This window comes from Salvia hispanica, chromosome 5 (assembly GCF_023119035.1).
Source record: "Salvia hispanica cultivar TCC Black 2014 chromosome 5, UniMelb_Shisp_WGS_1.0, whole genome shotgun sequence".
NCBI classification, from domain to species: Eukaryota; Viridiplantae; Streptophyta; class Magnoliopsida; order Lamiales; family Lamiaceae; genus Salvia; species Salvia hispanica.
In genome coordinates, this window is record NC_062969.1 from 25,345,901 (window position 1) to 25,367,722 (window position 21,822).

At 37.2% G+C, this 21,822-nt stretch overlaps 4 protein-coding genes across 6 annotated transcripts; 1 reads left to right on the forward strand and 3 right to left on the reverse strand.

The window, feature by feature from the left end:
- Positions 1 to 771: 771 nt before the first annotated feature.
- LOC125186883 (structure-specific endonuclease subunit slx1) lies at positions 772 to 2,627 on the forward strand. Its single transcript, XM_048083367.1, has 4 exons — positions 772 to 989; positions 1,086 to 1,224; positions 1,580 to 1,713; positions 1,801 to 2,627. Exons 1-4 carry the CDS (start codon positions 820 to 822, stop codon positions 2,519 to 2,521), a joined length of 1,164 nt encoding a protein of 387 aa, XP_047939324.1. The 5' UTR covers positions 772 to 819; the 3' UTR covers positions 2,522 to 2,627.
- A 156-nt stretch (positions 2,628 to 2,783) lies between these two features.
- On the reverse strand, positions 2,784 to 5,750 carry LOC125186882 (CBL-interacting protein kinase 18). 3 transcript variants are annotated; one of them, XM_048083366.1, is made up of 2 exons: positions 5,597 to 5,750; positions 2,784 to 4,607 (listed from the first exon to the last, which is right to left on the reverse strand). In XM_048083366.1, the coding sequence occupies exon 2, from the start codon at positions 4,333 to 4,335 to the stop codon at positions 2,911 to 2,913; it is 1,425 nt and encodes a 474-aa protein (XP_047939323.1). In that variant the 5' UTR covers positions 4,336 to 4,607; positions 5,597 to 5,750; the 3' UTR covers positions 2,784 to 2,910. The 3 variants fall into 3 exon arrangements, with proteins under 3 accessions (XP_047939323.1, XP_047939321.1, XP_047939322.1); XM_048083364.1 differs by having other exon boundaries at positions 2,784 to 4,669; XM_048083365.1 differs by having other exon boundaries at positions 2,784 to 4,688.
- A 986-nt stretch (positions 5,751 to 6,736) lies between these two features.
- Positions 6,737 to 8,432, reverse strand: LOC125186884 (cationic peroxidase 1-like). The gene is made up of 4 exons (XM_048083368.1): positions 8,186 to 8,432; positions 7,920 to 8,111; positions 7,675 to 7,840; positions 6,737 to 7,328 (listed from the first exon to the last, which is right to left on the reverse strand). Exons 1-4 carry the CDS (start codon positions 8,402 to 8,404, stop codon positions 6,940 to 6,942), a joined length of 966 nt encoding a protein of 321 aa, XP_047939325.1. The 5' UTR covers positions 8,405 to 8,432; the 3' UTR covers positions 6,737 to 6,939.
- Positions 8,433 to 11,604: 3,172 nt separating this feature from the next.
- Positions 11,605 to 19,363, reverse strand: LOC125188011 (protein TIC110, chloroplastic). The gene is made up of 15 exons (XM_048084724.1): positions 18,739 to 19,363; positions 18,125 to 18,184; positions 17,902 to 18,025; positions 17,183 to 17,251; positions 16,991 to 17,089; positions 16,787 to 16,853; positions 16,283 to 16,347; positions 16,009 to 16,103; positions 15,627 to 15,745; positions 15,358 to 15,458; positions 13,873 to 14,089; positions 13,558 to 13,715; positions 13,248 to 13,373; positions 12,142 to 13,116; positions 11,605 to 12,054 (listed from the first exon to the last, which is right to left on the reverse strand). Exons 1-15 carry the CDS (start codon positions 19,242 to 19,244, stop codon positions 11,809 to 11,811), a joined length of 3,027 nt encoding a protein of 1,008 aa, XP_047940681.1. The 5' UTR covers positions 19,245 to 19,363; the 3' UTR covers positions 11,605 to 11,808.
- Positions 19,364 to 21,822: the final 2,459 nt, after the last annotated feature.

Here is a 21,822-nt window from a genome sequence, read left to right on the forward strand (position 1 = left end):
GGAGATAGACAATAAAGATGGAAAATTATATACAGAGTAAAGATAGAATTTAATTAGGCAAAACTCATCTAGAGGTCCTTCTACTATTAGAATATTTTATAAATTTTTGGCTTATTAGGTCCTTGTACTAATGCATTGATTTCATTAGATTCTTTTACATTTTTTTTTGTTTTATTAGGTACTTATATAAATGCATTTATATTTAAAAAAAATTTTATTTTTATTTTTAATTTAGTTGGATCTTTATTTAATGAACTTCATAATTTAATTAATTTTTCTATGTCAATTATATTTATTTATTTTTCTTTTTAGTCATATATATTTTTAAAATTAAATCAGCTGCAATTTCAATTCAAAAATCATTGAATAAAAATAAAATAGTTATTGATATTGCGCATAATCAACTTTGTAATGATTTTTGAATTGGTATTGCAATTCAAATAAATAAGAAAAAATAAATTTTAGTTAAGTTTTGAAGTCTGTTAAATAAGGATATAATCAAAGAATCTCTTAAATCAAAATGTATTAGTATAAGAACCTAATGAAATAAAAAAAAATTGTAAAAAGATCCAATGAAACAAAACACATTAGTAAAAAAATTTAATAAACCACAAATTTGTATAAGAACATGACGTGGTCTGCCAATTTAATTATTTGTACTACTCATTTTAACAACCTCTCCAAAAAAGCCCGATTCAAAATTCAAATTCAATAAACTGAAAAACAGAAAAGAAAATATAGTAAATATTTATATTGCAACGGTCATATTTTTTTACGATAGAAATGAGGGTATCGATCGGATGAGTTGGACAGTAAGGCATGGGGCGAAGAAGAAAGGCAAAAGAGCCCCAAATCCCTGCGGCGGATCAAATCGGCAGAAATGGTGAAGAAGAAGAAGAAGATGATGATGATGATAAGGGATCGGGCTTCTTCGCCTGCTACTTGCTCACTTCTCTCTGTCCCCGCTTCAAAGGCCAAACATACATCGGGTAGGATTCCGATTTCGATTCCGATTCCGCCCAATTCAATCTATCGATTATCTAAGCTTCAAACATAATTTTGTCGATTTAATTCTGATTCTACAGATATACTGTCAATCCACGACGGAGAATTCGTCAGCATAACGGCGAAATAGGGAGCGGCGCGTGCCGCACCAAGAGGAAGCGCCCCTGGGAAATGGTGCTCTGCATCTACGGCTTCCCTACTAATATCGCGGCTCTTCAGGTTCTTCTTCTTTATCTTTGGAGATTTTGTTTCTGAAATTAAAAATAAAATATTAAAGCGGAGTTTGGGGGTTTGGTCCTCTTTCCGTTTATAAGCTTTCCAAATTGGTTAATTTAGTTGTTTCCATATACAAATCGCGAGTGATTTTGTTTCAAACAACAGTCTGATATTTCTTGATGCATAAACTGATCATTTTGTAATCCATTAATTTATTTGTTGAAGGTTTTTGCAAGGGTATTTATATGTAATCTAATGATCTGTTGCACAATATACATGCCTGCTTATCTGCTACAAGCATTTGAAGTAACAGCACTACTAAATGAATTTGAATTGATGAAAATCTGTTTTGTGGCAGTTCGAGTGGGCGTGGCAACACCCGTTAGAATCTCTAGCGATCAGGAAGGCGGCTGCAGGTTTCAAATCGATATCTGGACTTGCAAACAAGATTAAACTGGCCTATACAATGCTAACCCTTCCTCCCTGGCAAAGGTGTGAATACTTGCGAGTGTTCTTTGTTTTTGTTTTTAATCCCGTCTGTAATCTCAATTTTCTATGGTTTTTGTTTCACTTTGTCAGTTTGGACCTCACGGTGAACCTATTCTCAACAAAATACCGACTGCATACCTCCGGCTGTCCAGCCTTGCCCGAGCAGATGAAGACCAAAGTCAGTTCCATGGACGAGTTGCCATGTTACAATGAAAATGTATGTATAAACGATGAATGGGATGATTTTGAAAGTGAGTGCATTTTGCATGAACTGAAAGAAAAAGAATCAACTGGAGCAATGAGGGAACAAGAAGTTCACAATTCTCCTAGCTATCATGTTTCTGAAGAAAACTTTAACCAGCAGATAAACCATGCTAGTCCTGAATCAACTGGAGCAATGAGAGAACAACGACTTCACTATTCTCCTAGATATCATGTTTCTGAAGAAAACTTCAACCATCAGGTAAATCATGCTAGTCCTGAATCAAGTGGATGTCAGGCAAGAACATGGGTGGGATCTCAATCCAATTCGTCCCCTGCCAGAAAATTGTGTTCACCTTCTAGCTCCTTGTTTGCTGAAGAGAAACAGAGTCCAGGGTTAGGCAAGCCAACTACAGTATCAGATGAGCCACAAACTGACGGATATCGAGTGTTGATCAGTACTGACATCAGTGGCCACGACGTGGAGGTCATTGATCTTTTCACGCCTTCACCTTGTTATATGGAAAAGTCAGGCAGCAAGAAGAGGAGAAGGCGGCCGAATCTGGGCCCTGAGGTGATTGACTTGACTAATTCTCCCATCTTTGTATAATTAGTGATGATGTAAATCCATAAACATAATGTATTATTCATTAAGGTTGTATTTCAATAAGCATGATTTGTTGTTGAAAACTTGAAATGGTATCACAGTTCGTATATTTCTCTTCTTGTTCAAAATTAGATTGTTAATTAGTCCAATAGCATATGAGATGTGACCAACCTTACCACTTTTTTGGTGAATTAATAATATGGTTTTTAACAAAATTCGATCTCATAAATAAAACTACACTTAGCAACAAAAATTCAAGTTATGCGCACAGGATCATGATTTATGTGTTAAACAAAAAAAATCATTCCAATACTCAATAGTTACCTGAATGCTACATTCGAATAAAAAAAATAAAGTAGGAGAATGCCAAGAAACTTGCCAGTTGGAGAAGATCAAGGCAGTTGTTCTTGCAGCAGCAACAGCTGCTGCTGTAAGTGATCTTGATTTGGCTGCTGCTCCGAATGTTGCTCCTGCGATGATGATGACGATGATGATGGCAGTAGGAGCTCGTCCTGTTGCCGGTTGGGCTCGGGGTGAGGCTGTGGTTCGCCTTGCCAAGCCCAAACAATGTCTTGCAGGCCAGGTCTAATAGACTCGTCAAACATATTCTGATACTCCAGCGAATCTCCACTGGTTTTCTTGATCTCAACCATATGAAAGGCTGGTGTGAGCATGAAGATCTCTGCATCAATCGACAAATACCCCTTTCTACCTTCTTCGGTTCCTTCAAACTTGAACAACCCAGCGTCCTTTTTACTTATCTTGAGCTTCATGCGCTTGGCGAGTTCTTCCAGCTTCGATATGATGACAGAGGCGGGCTTCAGTGAAATGAATCTAGCTTCTTTCTTTACTGAAGGCTCCTCAAACAGTCTGGATAGGTCGAATCCAGCTGAGAGGGATATGATATCGAACGCATTAAGGTTCGCGAGTCTGTTGTCTGGAGATGTACTGTCGTGCTGGCTCGTGGACGTGCTGCTTTCAGCATCGTTGCCTTCTAAGTTAGAGCTCAATCCCATCTTGAACCAAGTGCTTTCCTTGATCTTCGCAATTGAAGCCCGAGTCATTGGATTCGCATCCAATATTCTTAAAAGCAGCCTTCGCGCTTCGGGAGAGATCCATTTAGGGCATTTGAAGTCGGCCTTCCCGATCTTTCTGTACAGCTCCATCAAATTTGAGCTATGAAATGGAAGATATCCAGACAGCAAAACAAAAAGAATCACCCCACAAGACCAGATATCGGATCTGGTGCCATCATAGCCCTTCCTGCTGATCACTTCAGGGGCGACGTAGGCAGGTGTCCCACACGTCGTGTGGAGAAGACCGTCTTGGCGCCTTGATTCTGCTAGCGCGCTCAAACCAAAATCGGAGATCTTCAGATTCTCATTCTCGTCCAACAATATGTTTTCAGGCTTCAAATCCCGGTGGTAGACGCCCCTGCTATGGCAGAAGTCGACTGCATTTATCAACTGATGGAAATATTTCCGTGCTAGATCTTCCTTTAGCCTCCCTTTCGCGACTTTGTTGAATAGCTCGCCTCCTTTAGCGTATTCCATCACGAAGTAGATCTTTGTCTTGGTAGCCATCACCTCGTAAAGATGAATAATGTAAGGATGCCGGACCAATCTCATAATCGATATCTCCCTCTTGATTTGATTTATGATCCCCACCTTTGTAATCTTTTCCTTGTCTATAACTTTAATGGCTACACTCTGTCCCGTTTGTAGACTCCTTGCGTAATAAACTTTTCCAAATGTGCCTTGCCCTAATAACCTTCCTAACTCATATCTATGCATCAACACATTACTCTTACTATCCATACTGAGAAACTACAGAAAAAAAACACTATAATAATCTATTCCTTATTCGCCTTTGAAGAGTTAAATTATGAAGGCCGTGGAACGTGATGAAGGGCTCAACCATCTTCACCCAAGATTCCTATCAAAGAAGCGGGGAGTTCAGTAGTTGACAATGATCTTGAATAAAAAGCATGCACGCTGTACACTCTATCTTCTTCACTCTCGTCCACGTGAACGAACAGCAACTCATATAAGGCCAAGTCTTTGTAATCCTTGGAATTATGAGTCCAGTTCTGCAAGAACATTTTTCAGCATACCCCAACTCCTCTCTTTCAGAAGACCAGTAAGGGAGAAACTGAAAAGTTCGGTGATAACTTAATCAACGGTACCATGTTGTTAGAAGAGGAATTTCACAGAATCAGTTAAGCTAAGCATAGACAGGAAAAACATGAAATTGGAGAACATTATGAAGATTTAAAGTATGCAAGAGGTGGAAAAAGATTGATTGTATTGATAATAAAAGCACAGATCCTGATCAAGAATCATTTATACTACTTAGAAACATAGCTAGTGACTCTTCTTGAAAACCAACCAAATCTAAATAATGTGAAGAAGCTATACTGTTATCATTTAAAACGTTAACAACATCAAAGTGCCTTACATAATTACATGCTAATCTGAAAATGGTAAACTCGATTCTGAAATGGAAGAAATACTATGCAATAATTTTCACTCATTATACCTTTAAACAATCGAATGTATGTATGAATTGAAGAAAGTCCTCAAACTAGTTTTTTTTCTACTAATGCCCATATTCAATTTCTAACTCCACATTTTCCTCCCACCCAATTTCTTATTCAGAAATGAATTTGGGGCAATCACCACTGACAAGAAATACCTAAATCATCATGGTGTTAAGGGGATTCCAAATTTTCCAATCACCACGATTTTAATAGTTATTCTCATATGCTGCAACTAGAATTAAAAAGAAAGAAGATATGATTCAGTTTTGAGACGATCAAGAAAAAGGCTAGACTTTTCCCATTATTGAGTATGAACAACGAATGCCGACCAAAAACATGAAAAGAAAGTGAAAATGAAAACACAAAATTCACTCAAAAATAAGACAAAATTACATACCATTTAACAGAAAATATCAGAAAACACCCAAAAGAAGAGGCAGATATCAAAAAAAACAGAGGCGCCATTGGCGAGCTAAAATCAATCATTCGATCGCATCCATAGATTGGTAAGGAATCAAGAAGAATCAATAATTGGTTACCTTGATTTGTGTTTTCCCCGCGCAGAGAGAGAGAGAGGGAGAGAGAGAGAGCTCGTGATGTTGGTGTAAAGCTACGCTGTGAGTTGTGATTGCAAATAAAAGAAGATCGAATCTGAGTTCGGTATTGTGTCCCCAGAACTGTGGACGCCACCAATTAAACGATCTCTTGTACAAGTTATTTCTAAAATTCAAAATGTTTTATACAATTAAAGCTTGTGTTTATCATAATTTGATTTATTGAATTCGAATAATCATTGATTTGCAAATTAAAATATCGGAAATTAAATATTATTACAAAGATTCATTATTAATGATGTGAAGAATATGTGACCAAATTAGGCGAATTTGAGTTCGAGGAAGATCTTGACTTTTATGATTCCATTTCCAATTTTCCATGGTAGATTTTGAAGCTAACAAAACGACAAAATAGTATATACATGCGTACTTCTGTGGCCTATGCAAAATTATTGTAGACCTGTAGTAATCCCTCTACCCCAAGGAAAGATGTCACATTTGTTGAACGACACGAGATTTTAGAAAATTTTGTTTTGTGTGTTAAATGGAGAGAGAAAATATAATTTTTATATTTATATGAATGAGAACTTTTTCTAAAAAGATAAATACAACATATTTTACGGGATACACTAAAAAAGAAAGTGTGACATCTAAGGGACTGGTGAGTATTATTCTATTTCTACCGGAATATATAGACCAAAAATAGGTAACTCTAAATTTTCAAAGTTACCGATGTCAGATCATTTTTTTCACCATAGGTATAATTTTTATAAATAATACTCCTATGAAATCATTAATCCTTAAAAAAATGGTACTTCTGAAAGGTGTCAGAGTATATAGATGCCACATAGTTATAGTCTTTATGGTGCAGCTCTTATTTAAACAAATAAGGCCACATGTTATGCTATTCAACTCATATAAAAAGGAAAAGGAAATAAATCTAAGTCTTTGTCAATAGTCATACACAATGTACACATGTATACATTGGTGTCACTCTCACCCAACTTAGATAACACCTGACTTGGGCTGGGCCATGTAACATAGGCCCAAACTTATTGGGCTTTTCCGCTGGGCTTTGGGACACAATTTACCTGGAATTTCACTTAAAGTCTCAATCAGGTTGCATAAATCATTGAATGAGAAACCTTCTCATAAATCAAACCACAAGTACATAATACTATAACAATTAACAAGCATAACTATAATACAAATTGTTGCTTTCTTGAGCTTCCGGCTTCACTACATATATAAGATTAAAATCACTCTTCACTCATTCAAATCCCTTATTTTTATAATTATGATATAATTGAGTTGGTAATTAAATCTGATTAGTTGATTTTCCTGCAGTTGGTTCGGATCTGACCGTCGGTTCCTGTGAGGGGGCTGAGGCCCCCCATCTTGATCATGGCAGTGGCGAAATCGGCGAAGAATGCCGGCGGATTATTAGTGTAGGCGGTGACGTGAGTGTCGGTGGAAGCGCTACCGCTGAAGAGCTCCTGGTCGGAGTGCAGTAAGCCACGGTTGGCCTGCAGATTCTTGAAGTAGGAAGTGTCGAACGAGACCGGGCTGGTGGAGTCGAGGGGGGAGAGAGTGTCGTCGCTGCCGTTTAAGGGGCAGTTGGATTTGAGGGAGGTGGCGAATGAGGCGTAGATGTTGCTCTCGTTGTAGATGCGCCCTCGGAACACCGAGCATCTTGCTTGCCCTATTGTGTGAGCGCCTGTTGCATTTCCATACATCATTATCTATAAAGCGGTCTCATTCATTAAAGTGTATCTGATACGTGAAGGAGAGATCAACCAATATCTCAAATTTAATTAGTCATAAAAAGAGTGGCTCATTAGGTATTAAGTTGATATCTCTTTACATGCAAATATTTCAATATTTTATAACTAAAGACAATTTTTTTTGGTCAATTTAGGATGTTAAGTACTACTATGTGTTTTTGAATATACCATCTACGTTTTAAAAAAAAAGTGTTTTGCGCTCTCAATTTTATTTACATTTTTCAACGCAAGTAATTGCGTCTCAAATTTTGTATATTTATTAAGATAGTTTGTTGTTACCTGAAAGGGCAACCAGTTCTTTGGGTGTAAAGCCTTTGTTGGAGAAGGCGGAGATGAGGTCGGCTACATCCAAGGATGGAGACGGGATTTCTGAGTTGGCAGCGTCGTAACTGGCGGTGGTGGAATCCCTCCGCCCTAGCTGAACAGCCCAAGAAGGTCCACTCAACTGCAAAATACATACATATATAGAGAGTTAGTTATGTTGGGCGAGGAAACTTATACTAGATAGATAGATAGATAGGTACCGCGACAACAGAATCGCGGGCAGCAAGGGCCAATATATCGGCACAAGAAACGAGTTGAGGGCAGATGGCTTCGAGCTGGGACTTGATGGAGTCGATGACCTCAAAGCCCCTCAGCGAGTTGTTATTGGGGCCTGCGGTTTTCTCTCCGGTGAAACTGTGGGTGTCATCTAGAAGAACCGATGCATCGCATCCCTGTTGATTTATTCGATGTAGTTAGTTAATGCATGGATTAACTTGGCAATTAGAGAGAGGGAGAGAGAGCGTGCATTGACGAAGCAGTCGTGGAAATGGAGGCGGAGCAAGGAAGCTCCGATGCCGCGGTCCTTGAGAATAGCTGAGTAGACAGCAGCTTTGATGGTGGTGAGAGCTTTGGGGCAAGATGTGGCGTAGGGGTTGTGTGAGGATAGTTGGGCTCTACATATCAACATCTGCTGCTGCAAAACTAACATCATCGCTATCATTACTGACCAACGCTTCATTGCCATGCTTGATTCTTAAACTACTACCTATAAATTGATGGATATTTTGTGGTGCTGAATCTTACTCCAACATGGCCTATATATAGTAGTAGTTGCGGCCATCCTCCCATTTATTATCATATACTACTACTACTACATTAGCGAGGCATTAATTTCATTAGTAATTAGTTTGGGATTAGTAGAACTGACTATCATTTAAATTTTTCCATTTTTTTCCAATTTATTACTTTGACTTTCATATACCAGGTTATAATTATCCCACAAATTACTAAACTATGGTTTATACTCGTAATTTAATTAACAAGTTTCATTTGCTTAGCAGGCTGATATAAGCAACTCCAAGATACGTTTATTTTGTGGCAGAATGTGGAATTAACTTTGACATGTTCAACTGCAGTATTACTAGGAGTATTATATATGATTACTAAACTGGAGCCAAAATTATGTATTACTACTAATATTTATTAATACGTGAATTAATATTCTGATTTTTAATCCACTCTATTTCTAGGTGAAAGAATCATGCATGGTTTTCTTTTATATTTTTTAGAATTTGGCATAACACCAAATTTCATTGGTCAATAGCTAAATTTGTATTCATAGATAATTAATTCTGAAATCTACTATATTTCCTTTGTCCCGATTATGATTTTTGAGATGAATATAAGGATTTATGATTTTTATGGTAAGCTTGAAAAAAAAAAGTTACAAGGATTTCTATCTCATTCAAAGTGATAGTACATTTTTCATTTTATGTAGTCACATTTTAATTTACATGTTTCCTCTTAAATGAAAATATCATTTTCTCCATTTTAATCTCTATTCACTTAGGGGTTGTTCGGCACACTACAAAAAAAACTTATCTTTTAAAGACATAAAAATTAAGACACAATTACTAGCGTTCGAAAATATTTTATTAATAAAAATAATAATTTAGGATGCAAAAGAAAACGTCCGTAGGTTAAGGGAAGAGTATCTTAATCTTTTGCTTTTTTAGGAAGCTTTTATTTGTGACCCATAATTTTAAACACAGTTTACGAAGCGTTGCTGGTATAATAGCACTAAAAAGTGTCCTTATTCATTTTTTTTGTTGTAGTGGCAAGATTTATATCCCGAGATTAAATATCTATTGTGTTTAGTTCATGACATTGAATCTTACAACTTAATCTTAGATGAATAATCATGTGATAATTAGTGATAGTCACACCCCTCTAACTAAAATAATTTCACAACTCAATCATAGATGGATTATCTCATACTAATAATTAGTCATGACAACATAACAACACCTTAATTCACAAAATAACATTTTATAAAAACTGATCGGATAGAAAACACTCCCCTTTGGATGGGAGTACCGTGGGTCGACAGAGTTAGGATGAGATGATTATGGGATCCTAGTTATGTGTAAATTAAATAACTAGTTACTTAACAACAATTTTCTAATTAGAATATAATAATAAAATAAATACCGCCCAATCTATAGATGCGTTATCAAGTTTGAAACTGCAAACCATAAAATGGTGGTGGTGGTGGTGGTGGTGGATGTCGTTTTCATATTTTGACTATACATTATATACATCGTACTTTCTGCCTAAAATTTTCTCATGTTGTAAATTACATGATACATTCGTCTTTTACTTTAATTAGTTGGAGATCATTATATTGTTATATATAATACACAAGAGATTTTATAATGACTATTTCAATCCCATGAATGAATTAGCTACTGATTTAATATAGAAATACTAACTACAGGTATCAGCCGTGTACACACATTAGTAATATTTATTGTCCTTGTAGTAGATTTGCAAGCATGCATGGTGACAAACAGTGAAAAATTAATACATTTGCGTGATTACAATTAGTGAAAATTAAAATCAAAACAGGAATATTGAATAGTAGGTGAGCATGCATATTTCTCTTTGATGTACTATGTAGTTAATGCGTGGAAAACCTAATTTTATGAAAGATCCCCTCCCAAATTGTATGGTTAGTGGAGCCCAAAACAATTCTTGAATAATTATAACTGAAAGTGCTAAAAAAATAGTAGCGTTTGACTATTCAATGTGAACAAGATGTCCTCAGGAATCTGATCATTATATTACTGAATACTATTCCTTGTCTCTTTCTACTCTACAATTGTGAAATTCCCCCGACGCATCTAATATGAGGCTAAGCAATTTATATATTCCATCCGCTCCGACAGAAATAGGCTAATTGTGGATTGCACGAATTTTAATGCGTAATTGATAAAGTAAGAAGAAAAAAAATAGTTGAAGTAGTAATATAGTGGATGATATGATCCATAAAATGATAAAGTAAAAAAGGAGATAAATGTTTCCAATATGGACTATTTCTATGAGGCGGACGAAAAAGAAAATTCAGCCTATTTTTATGGGACGGAGGGGGGTAGTATATTACTATTGATTAATTTGGTTATGTAGAATTAATTTCTCCACATAAGTTATAGGTTAACCTTATGTTAATCATATCAATTTGGTTACTACTTACGACAACCAAGTTTGATCAGGTTCATTTAGATTTTCCTTCTCTCCAGATAATCCTTTAAATATGAGATATATGGTTTCCTTTTTCTGGTATTAAGGCATTCCTTCAATTGTTCCCTTTGCTCAATAAAAATAAAGAAAGAAAGAAGTTGTTATTTTCTAGCTCGATCCAACAAAAGGGGCAACCCACGCCAATTATTTACGAAATAATTATTTAAAGTGTTTTGGTTAAATATGATTCTGTGCAAGGAAAATCAGTTCTAGTGCATGAACATGAAAAAAAGGAAAAACAATTCAAGTGTTCATCTTCTCTCTAAACTGGTGGTATTTTAAGTACTATTACTATTCTCGCAAGTTTGTGGGGCGGGTGGGGGAGTGAAACTAGTCATACATTCTGATATTTATATTAAATTATAAAGACAACGGAAAAAGGTCCAAAAAGTTCACATTGAAAAGAACAGTATTCGAAGTTGAAGTTGAAGTTGGAGAGGAACTAATTACGTTGAAAATGGCGTTAATGGTATCCAACTCTATCTTGATAATAAAGTACTAACAAGTTTGTCAAACTCTGCCATGGATAGTGGAAGTGAATGCAAATATTAATCAGCTACCAATTGCCACTAAAACTTACAGTATATCAAATGAAATAGGGAAGCAGATACATTCATTCTTAGCAAGAGCAGAAATTTTAATCACTTCTTTAAAATGAGGGTTTGCATTATGTAACTTATTTTACTGGTACAACATCTATAAAATACAAAGAATTCCACTCAACATCATCATCCTGCTCACCGTGTTCTATGCTCTAACAATATGAGACAAAATTGGCAACCATTAGCAGCATTTTTGCATCAAACTTCGACTGGCAAACTATTAATGCTAAAAAGTGACATTTTCAAATCAAAATACGAACTCCTCCTGCTCAGCTGATCCATTTGATGATCCCTTGTCTTTCATAGCTCGTAAAGATTCTGCTGTCGAGTCGCTGATGTTCAGTAGATACTGTACTCTTGCTACTTTCTCAGGCGCCTGATCGCTTTTCAAGTACACGAGGAAGAGGTCTGCCAGTTCCTCAGGCACCTCCCATGAAACGGGGGTTGCGGGTACAGCCTTGTCGCAGGCTAACAAGTCGTTCAGAGAATTAACCTGCAATGAGACAGAAATTTAGTAGAGCAACACTCGTGTTGAGACTATTGTAACACAGCAGAATGTAACTAAACTTGTGCCACTTACCACTCCTTGATTGTTTCTCTGTCTAAGCAGCGCTACTGCTTGAACAAGAGAATTCGATAATCTAGCCTGAGCAAGTTCATGAACAACTTGTCTGGCCTTCTCAGCATCGATGTTGAGATCCTTCGGGATTTTCTCATACACTTCCTCATCGTCAAACTCTCCAGTACCAGATGAGAAGATAGCATCAATAGTCTTTTTGAAGAGATTCTCCCGTAAGCTTCCAGTGATCATGTTGTCCACATCAACTCCATTTTCTTTCAGTTCTCTGATTTCCTTTATGCTAAGCCGTCCCCGGCCAACAGCAGTTTCAAGAGCTGCTGACAGTTTTGTTGTGGTTATATTTTTTATGATCTTTTGTGCATACTGAGGTGGCAATCCGACATTCTTCTGCAACTCGTTAAGTTGCTCAATCCTATTTTTGGTCAATTGTCCATCGGCCAAAATAACCTCAGCTTCCTGCCTGAAAGCCTGTTCAGCTAAACCGCGATGAACATCAACAATCTCCTTGTCAGTCAAACCAAGTATCCCACCGAGTTGGTTTAACAAAACATACTCTGAATCATCCTTCTTCGTAGTGATTTGAGCTCCAAATGGAATCCTGGTAACTTCACCTGTTAGACAATACATTAAGTATGTTTTGTAAAGGTCGTTTCTATCCCTTTCAGGAAGGTCATCTCTAAGATTTATCTCCTTCTGACTAGCTTTCCCAGCAGTGTTCTCCTTGCTTGGTCGTGCTTTTCGGAGTGACTGCAAGGATTCCCATTCCTCATCATCCTCTGTCTGTTGTTCCTCCTTCGTAGTTGGGTCTTCAGGTGGACTATCAGCAGACTCCGTCTGCTCCCCTTTAATATCCGCAACTAGTTCGGTGACAACCAAAGTATTGAAAGCTATCATCTTCTTTAGTTCTTTTGCAGACTCAGTGCGGCTACCAGCAGCCCTTGCCCGTTGAATGTAGTTGATGAAAATCCTGCGGACCTGAATGTAACCAATTAACATAGACCACATCAGAGACATTCCACTATGTATGGTTAAGACTCAAGAAATCTTTTGAGAAGACATCATGCTCCCAAAAATAGTTCGCAGCACCAAGGATCATGGACACTTACTGCTTTACCGGCAATTGACATTGCAACCTCCCTAGTCAAGCGCAAACCAAAGGCAGCTTTCCTGACAGCCTTCTTAGTCTCCGCATCATATCCATCTACACCAGAAGCAATTGCCTCCTTGACGAGCTGTAATATTCATGCAGCCGTCAAAAAAAGTAGAAAATTGTGACATCCAAGAATTGGCAACATAGAATCGCATTGAACAATTACTTAACGCCACAAAGTGTTGCTGGATATCATAATTTATTAGTGAATCCAAATTTTGCAGACTTTTAAGAAGAACTGAAGGAAATGAATAAAGAGAAATCACCTTCTCAAATACACCACCACAGATATCTGCATGAGCTGCTTCGACTGTTTGCTTTGGAATGCAGAACATAATCTGTATCTGCTCCAAAGTTTTTACATCATCGTCACTGAGTTCACCTTTATCAGCTACCAGTTGCTGAAGTTTTCTCCGGTAAATTTCTACAGGTAAAGAAGATAAATCCTTTCAAAACCAAGTTGTTAACAGAACTTGTATAACAAAGGAGTACATTACTTTCACAAGTTATATTAATCAACTAAAAATGATGAGAGACTAAACTATAATGCCATTTACTATTAAAACTCAATATAATTAAACCTTCATGTATCTCTATGGCCTTCTCTGGATCAAAGTGCAGCTCTTCACAAAGATTCTGAAGATAGGCAGCTTTACTATCCGCCTCCATCAGATCACCACTGGATACGGCCTGCTGAAGACGTCTACGATAAACTTGGATTGTAACTTCTAGAGTTATTGACTCTGCTTCTCGTCTTCCTAAACCAAATATATTCTTCAATTGATTCAGTGCAGCAAGCTATAAAAAGAACAAAAAAGATGAGGTCAATAGACAGGTAAAACAACAAATTTGAAAATGAGTATTGCATGTACAATGTTTATACCCAGAACATATGAATCTAAAATCAACAGTATAATCATAACAGCAGGCAGCTGCTTACACAGCAATTATGGCTGTAAATACAGAACAGTGAACATTAGCAAGTTTCTCTTCCAAGTTCAGGTTTTATTGAACTTAATAAATGCACCACCATATCCTTCACCATGCATAAACAAATTTTACAATTTTCTGAGATAATATGAGACACTAACTAACATCAGAAAGTATGTTAGTTCAAATATGAAATATACGAACTCAAATCAAGTGACCCAAGTAGCCCAAGTATACTGAGTCAGCCAATGGTTTGTTACTGCATCATAGCTTCTTTCCAATCCAGCAAATAAGAGAAGGGAAATATGAGAAGTACACCGAGGGCCAGGCAAAGCCCGAAATTCCAACACTATAATGTATAATCCCGCATGAAGCTGTGACAGTGTGCTCATCACCGGTATAGTATCACAAGAATCCAGGCTATTCTCCCTCCAGCAATTATGATTATTCAGTTTACTTTCTCTCATATGCACCTGATTGTTTATCTTTCCATCCCATGTCTTTTTCTAATTTGGTAGCTTGATGTGTTGAGCGGACTAGTTGGTAAGGCTATACCTCTTTCCTTATAAGAGGTTTCACTTAGGGTAGGGATGGAGTGTAAACCTCTGCTCTTCAAGTTGCTGATTATACTCTATTTTTACTAATTCCAGTGTGACTCATTTAAGACGGCTGATTAAAGATCTTAGACTTGTTTTGGTAAAGATCAGGGCTTCAAATAAACATGAATGGAAGTGTACTTTTGCGTAATAATTTAGGAGAGAGATATCAAAGAGGCAGCCGAAGAGATCAAATGCAAAGGGTAGAAAAGAGCACTTTTGTCTTGCACAGGAAGACTAACTTTGGTTTTGGCAGTAATGAATATTTTAATGTATCCTTATCCTCCTATGTGTACCTTTTCAGGATCCTAAAGGACACTCTTGAAAATCTAATTAAGGAACTTCTAGATGGACATTCTCATTCTCATCTTGTTGCACTGGAGACCGTCACTAAATTGGAAATTGTTAGTATGAGAAATATGGGGTTAGTCAAATGATGGTGCACTTAGTTGAGAAAGTCTTTGAGAATCAAGTATAACAGCAAGAAAATAGATGTGATACTTATTTATCTTTTTATATGGCTTTTAGGAGCCTATGCACCTTTTCATCTTCCATGCGTCCCCCTGATAAAGCATCTGACACATATGCTTTGTACAGAAGCTTCAAGTCATCCATTTTCCGGTCACCATCATACTCCCCACCTGAATGAAATACACATAAGCTATAGTTCAACACTTCCAATAGGAAAAAGACTGTCACTATCACATTGAACTAAAGGGTTCTCATTAAAGCATATCAAGTGATGGATAACAGAAAAGCATAAAACAATGGCATTAGAGAGGGGATGTGAAAAAATATCTTAGACAAACCTATTAAAGATATGGCACCAACCCCACGAGCAAAGCGACTGGCATCAGGATGGTTCTTAAGAGAGACCAACTTATTATTAAAAGCTAGTATTTTATCAAGCTCCTCAATCACAGGTTTCCTGTTAAATACACACACTCAGTTAGCAAAACATGTTTTGAAATTTTGTGTACAGTGACCAACCATCAAAGTTATTTATATTCATACAAGGCTAACATAGTACTCCTTATGAATATAATCATTAGACAGCTTCCACCACCACTACAAGGATTTAGCGTAAATAAGACTGTTAACCAACCTAACCCACTAGAAGAAAATTTGCATCACCAATAAATATTCAGATTTGTGGAGTTCAAATTTCAAAGTATATAAGATTGTTCATACACAGCTTTAGTTCTGGACTTCAATATGCTGACAGCTGCTGAAATACTTTTCTCCACAAGTTTTCTTGTATGCTCCCTAAACAAGTCTTCAGCAAGCTACAAAACAGAAGAAAGAACTAATAGTGAAACAACACAGAGATACAGTACATAAATCATGACATGTTAAACATCGAATAATTTGGATCTCACCATTTGGCACTCAATCTTTTGCATCTATAATAAAGAATCAGAGATGTGATCAAAGATGTGGAGAATGGCATCATAGAAGAAAGTACCTGATCAGATAATCGATAAAGGAGTTGCGCTTCCCTAAGGCTTATCAGCTGGCTCTCATCAACATCTAGAAAACAATTCAAGCCATCAATTGGTGCAATCATTAGCTTAGTACTTATTCTTAAGTATGTAACACAGCCAACAAAAAGGAGACCGAAGTGGAACAATATACAGTTTTAAGAGGTCATGGCGAGAAAAAATAAACTACACTGTGAATAGATAACAATAATAACAAATGTATAGAACTACCCAGTTGAATAGGATCTACATAGAATGCCTTAATTATCAGAAAATCTTCAGGGTGTGTAAACAAAGGTATCCCACAAAGGAGTATATGTTTTTCGATATGCTGCTTATCGCAATAGTCATGTCAGCATAATCTAGAAACTTGAGAAAAATCAAGAGCAAACAAAGGCTTATAAAGCAGACTACAGAAAAAACTAATAAAAGTTTTTTACTTATTGACATTGTCAGAGATCTGCAAACCATATTTAACAGTGTGCTACCTTGGGAAATTGGTGCAAGCTTGAAAGCATACAATCTTTGGGCATTGTCCCGGACAGCAACCTCTACCTGATAGACAAGAATTTGAGGTTATAGGATATAAAACACGAGCAACAAGTTTTAAACAACTGTGGTCAAGCAGTAAAGACATGACAAGTCACAGTGTAGACAATTGGCAATAAAAAAATAATGAAAATAGATGCTACCTGAGAATCAGTGACCTTGAACACACGTTTCCAAGGTAACAAGAAACCAGATGCTTCTCCAAACACAAGATTTGAGACATAAACCAGCTTCTGAAAGGCCTGCACTAGAAACATTTAAATGATCAAGCTCTACCCTTGCAAATTCAAAGAATCATTACAAATGTTATATTGAAGAGACTAACAACACCATACCCGACGTTGTTCCATATCATCATCACGATCCCCAGTTTCAAGTCTTTGCCTGAAAATCCGCCTACCAATCTGAGAAACAGTGGATTAACACCACAGAACAATTAAATCTCCATTTCCAATTAAGAAGCATCAATTGAACCGATGTTGGTAAGTTCAAGCTTGGCTAATCTATTACTACCAAACCAGATCCAAGATTAATCTATCAAATATATTCAGCTAATGAGTTTGTCAAGTTATTCAAGCCTAAACTTTGGCAAATTATACTCAAACTAGACATTCTTCCTATTATCCTATATTCAAAACATTTGAGTTGTTCTTCAAAACATACATATATACTAAAAAATCATCACTTCATCATAAATAACTTTCTTATACAGTAATATTCTCATTACAAAAGTACAGAAATACATAAAATAAATATTAGATGATTCAGATTATATTTATATTTTGAGCTAGCTCGTGAGTAATTAATGAGCTTAGTGGTGAGCTAACAACCCAAAGAATGTCAAGCCAAGTGAGCTAGCTTGTGAGTAATTAATGAGCTTAGTGGTGAGCTAACAAGCCAAAGAATGTCAAGCCACACTTGACTTATTTATGTTAACAAACTTCATTATACAAGATCAAACAATGTTCTAAACTGAAGCTTTACAAGTAGCTCGGCTCATTCGCAGCCATAATTAAGCATAGGGCGTTCTAAATAGCACTAGATGAAACACTACCTCCATGTGCATGGCTGCCGCATCCGGGTCATCAATGCCCAATGAGTTTTTGTAGTTAATAATGGTCTCAACTTCGTCACCTTTGAGATCTTCATTTCCAGGAGGAAGGACAGATGTTACAAATCTACAACATAAAATTTTGATCAATAAGCTTTTATACGGGTACTGAGTCTACTGACAGACTGCTCTGTGTGCATCATAATGAGCAAATACTATTGCTTACCGACAATAAATATCACAAAGCTCTGCATTGAAAGACTCATTCTGTTTGCTAACACCATATCTGGAATATTTCAGAAGTATAAATAATTAGAACAGAAGTAAGATCAGAAATAATATAATAAATCTCAGAAGCCAAACTGAGCAAGGAGGCAAGGATGAAAAGAAAGAGAGAACAGACACAAACCAAGTTTCATATCAATCAGTTTCCATACTCTTATGCAAGACTATGTTGAAAACCTGACATGTGAGCATGCTTGATTCTATATCACGTCCAACCTCAAACCCAGTACTACATCAAGTATCCATATGATTAGGAATAAATAGCCTTCAATAAGTACTTACAAAAGCAAGCAGCAACGACAATGTACCCATTATCTAGTTACCACAGGTGCTTTACAGCTACTGGACATCATTACATTGCTCCTAGGTACAATTTCCATTGACAATATATCCGAATAGATTTCACGAGTTATACAACCAATTGCGAGAGTAAATATCTCTACCAAAATTTTTAGCCAGTTGCAACAAAAATTAGCATATCATTAAGCGCATAAACTCAGAAAATCAACCATTTTAAAAACCTAACAGAAAAAGCGCAAACAGAAATTCAATTACTTTTTCGCAATGGCGTCTACATCTTCCTTCTTAACGGCTCCAGGACCACCACATTCCACCACATAATTATGCAAGCTAGTGGCCGCAACCTCCGGCACACACGAATTCAACGCATAGGCCGCCCCAGCGCCGGCAGCACCAACCGCCACGGCACCACCGATGGCGGCATTGCGAGAGCCACCGAACCTCGAGCCGAGACCGTATCCAGCAGCAGCCGCGGCAGCCACGATCAGCACGGAGCTGGCAATTCGGACGGGCGGAGGCAGCGCATCGACGACGGACTGGACGGCGTTGAGCTGCCGCTTCTCCCCGACTAAATCAGGTTTGACCGCGGGAGTCGAGGATTGGTCGGTAGAGCAGCGGATATCGCAGATTTTATAGCGATGGCGGCGGAGATTAACTGATGAGAAACGGAGGTGGGCGGTGGTGGATAGAAAGGGGGAGAGAAGGGGGGTGTTGGGGCAGGGCGAGGGAGGAGCTGTTGTGAGCAGAATTGATGGATTCATGGTAAATTGATTAGTATGTGCCTCTTAACCTAGCTAATTCCTTGAAATGGTGAGAGAGAGCTGAGAGTAGTTCATAGGGTTTTAGATTAAGTGAAGAGAAGAGTGGAGAGTGTAAAGAGATAGGAGGCGGAGAAGAAGATAAAACTCGATTTGGAAACCTGCGATCCGACCCGTTTTCTACGAGTTTGAAAGGCTAATTGGGCCGGGCTGGAGCGAGTCCAGATCCGAAATGTTCAGGTAGGGAGGGTGTGTTTGATGATCTGGGCCTATTTTGTTGGCCGGAATACTCACTTAAGTCTTAAGTGACTCTTAACACACCTTTTACGTTGGACTTCATGTTTTGCTCATAATGTCGCCCTTGATCCCAAGAATACTATGTCGCTCTTAAATCATGAACTTTGTTCAAAATTGATCTAGAATATCATAAAATTTGCATTTTGTTTGGTATTTCTCAAACTGACCTAAATGTGATATTTTCATCAAAATCTCATTTTACGTGAGCAACCGTGGTATTTTAAACCACTTTTTAAGTTCATAACTAGTAGGATAAAAAGTCACGTAGAAAACGACATTGTATGTCAAGTATGATAAATAAAAAAATAAAAAAACCTTGTAAGTTAGTCAAATATGGTCGTAGACATGCCGTGGAAAATACCAAACAAAGTGCAAAGCTTGTGATATTCTAAACCAATTTTAAAGTTCATGGGAAATACCAAATTTTGGGTAAAGTTGATGATTTTAGAGACTAATATCCCAAAATATTATGAATAGATCTATATTTTAAATAATTGGTGGAGTTGTTAAACTATGACAGTGACAGAGTTTCATTCATGATACGAATGGCGGCAAAATGTAAGGCATTTTAAAGGCCATCATCCAATGATCTTCTGAACTCTCTTTGATGCTCGGCCATGTCGCACATTGGCAACGGATTTTGAATGAGACAAGATGTACACAAGATGACACTCGTCAAAAATGGCCACATCGCACTACCTTGAATTGGTGAATGCGCAATCGTTAGACCATGTCAAGATGGCCATAATAGAGGTAGTGGTTGACAATACAACTGAAAGTTAGTGTTTCGGGGCTGAATTCCGAAGATTTTGAAATTTTAAAATTTTTTCACTTTTATTGTATAACCAAAAAATTAAAACATTAATCAATACTCCATATTTAAGCGTTTGACTAGAAATTATTAATAATTTTTTATTATTATTTTAACACTCCATATTTAAGCATTTTAATTAATAGTGTTAAAAATATTGATGAGAAAAACCATCGTTTACGAAAACTCAAGCGCTAGCTTTTCCTGAAAAATTCATCGGCAGCATCTGCTTCCATGGTCGAGCATCAAAGGGATTTTGAAGAATGAATGTTGAGCAAGTCGATGATGGTTTTTGACTCGACTTATTTTAACACAAGTGATACCCGCAAGTGTACGGGGCTAGTGTAGCAATTAGCAAGCAAGAGTATCGTATCCCACAGAGACTAATTTGTATCAACTTAACTACCACGAACAAATATTGACTACTATCTAGAGAATCGGGAAAGGTTTGGTTTTGTTCTAACACTACGGAAAGCATATAATGAACGAATAGATAAATAAAAGCAAGTAAACACGGAGTGAAAAGATATATGGAGAAAATTGTAGAACTCAAGGATCCGATGCACAATTCCAAGCTCTTATCCAATCAAATTGTCTTACCTTTTGGTGTCTCTAGAATTACTAAGTCGACCACAATTATAGATTAAACCCCCTCCCGAGGTGAGAAACCTGTAGATTAGGTGCTAGGATTGAAGTCCCCTTCTAATCCTAAAACCCCTAACTCCCAAAGCTCGATTAGGTCAAAGACCTCACTCAAAACCTCAACTCTCCCGAGTTTTATTGCATTAAGGTGTGAATTATTCTTATTTCCAGATTAATTATTTCATCTCCCGATTAATCTAATTAATCCTACACAATCAAATGGTGATCAAGCAATTGAAAGGAATAAACCCAAAAATAATCAAATAACTACAAGAGCAAGGTAAGAACAAAATCAATTGGATAAAAACTATGAAATTAATGCATCTTCACCAAGAATTCTACAAAAAGGTGTTTAGCTACTCATGTTCTTCACAAAAACCATGTTTAAAACACAAGATTCAATGAAATACATGGAGAAAAGATTAAGATACTCATGTGAGAATGAATCTATGGAATTGCAACTTCAATCTTCCGATTGGAAGTCTTCAATCTTCAATTCTCTCTCTCAAAGGTGTTCTTGGGGGTGTGTGTGAGTGTTGGAGGCGGTAGATGTTGAATGGATGTGAACCCTAGGCGGTTTTCCTTTAATCTTCCATCAAAAATCGCGTTTTTGCCAAAAGAATACGCCAAAATAGCGTACCCGGCCGGGTGGAATTATAAAGAGAAAAATTCACCCGACCTGGTGGTCATTTTCGACCCCTTTTTGGCCATTTCCCGCAGAATTACAGTACCCGGCCAGGTGAATTTACAGTGTAATAATTCACCCGGCCGGGTGTAAGTTTCTGGATAGCGCAGTGTTCTTGTAATGGCCATAACTTCTTCTACCGAACT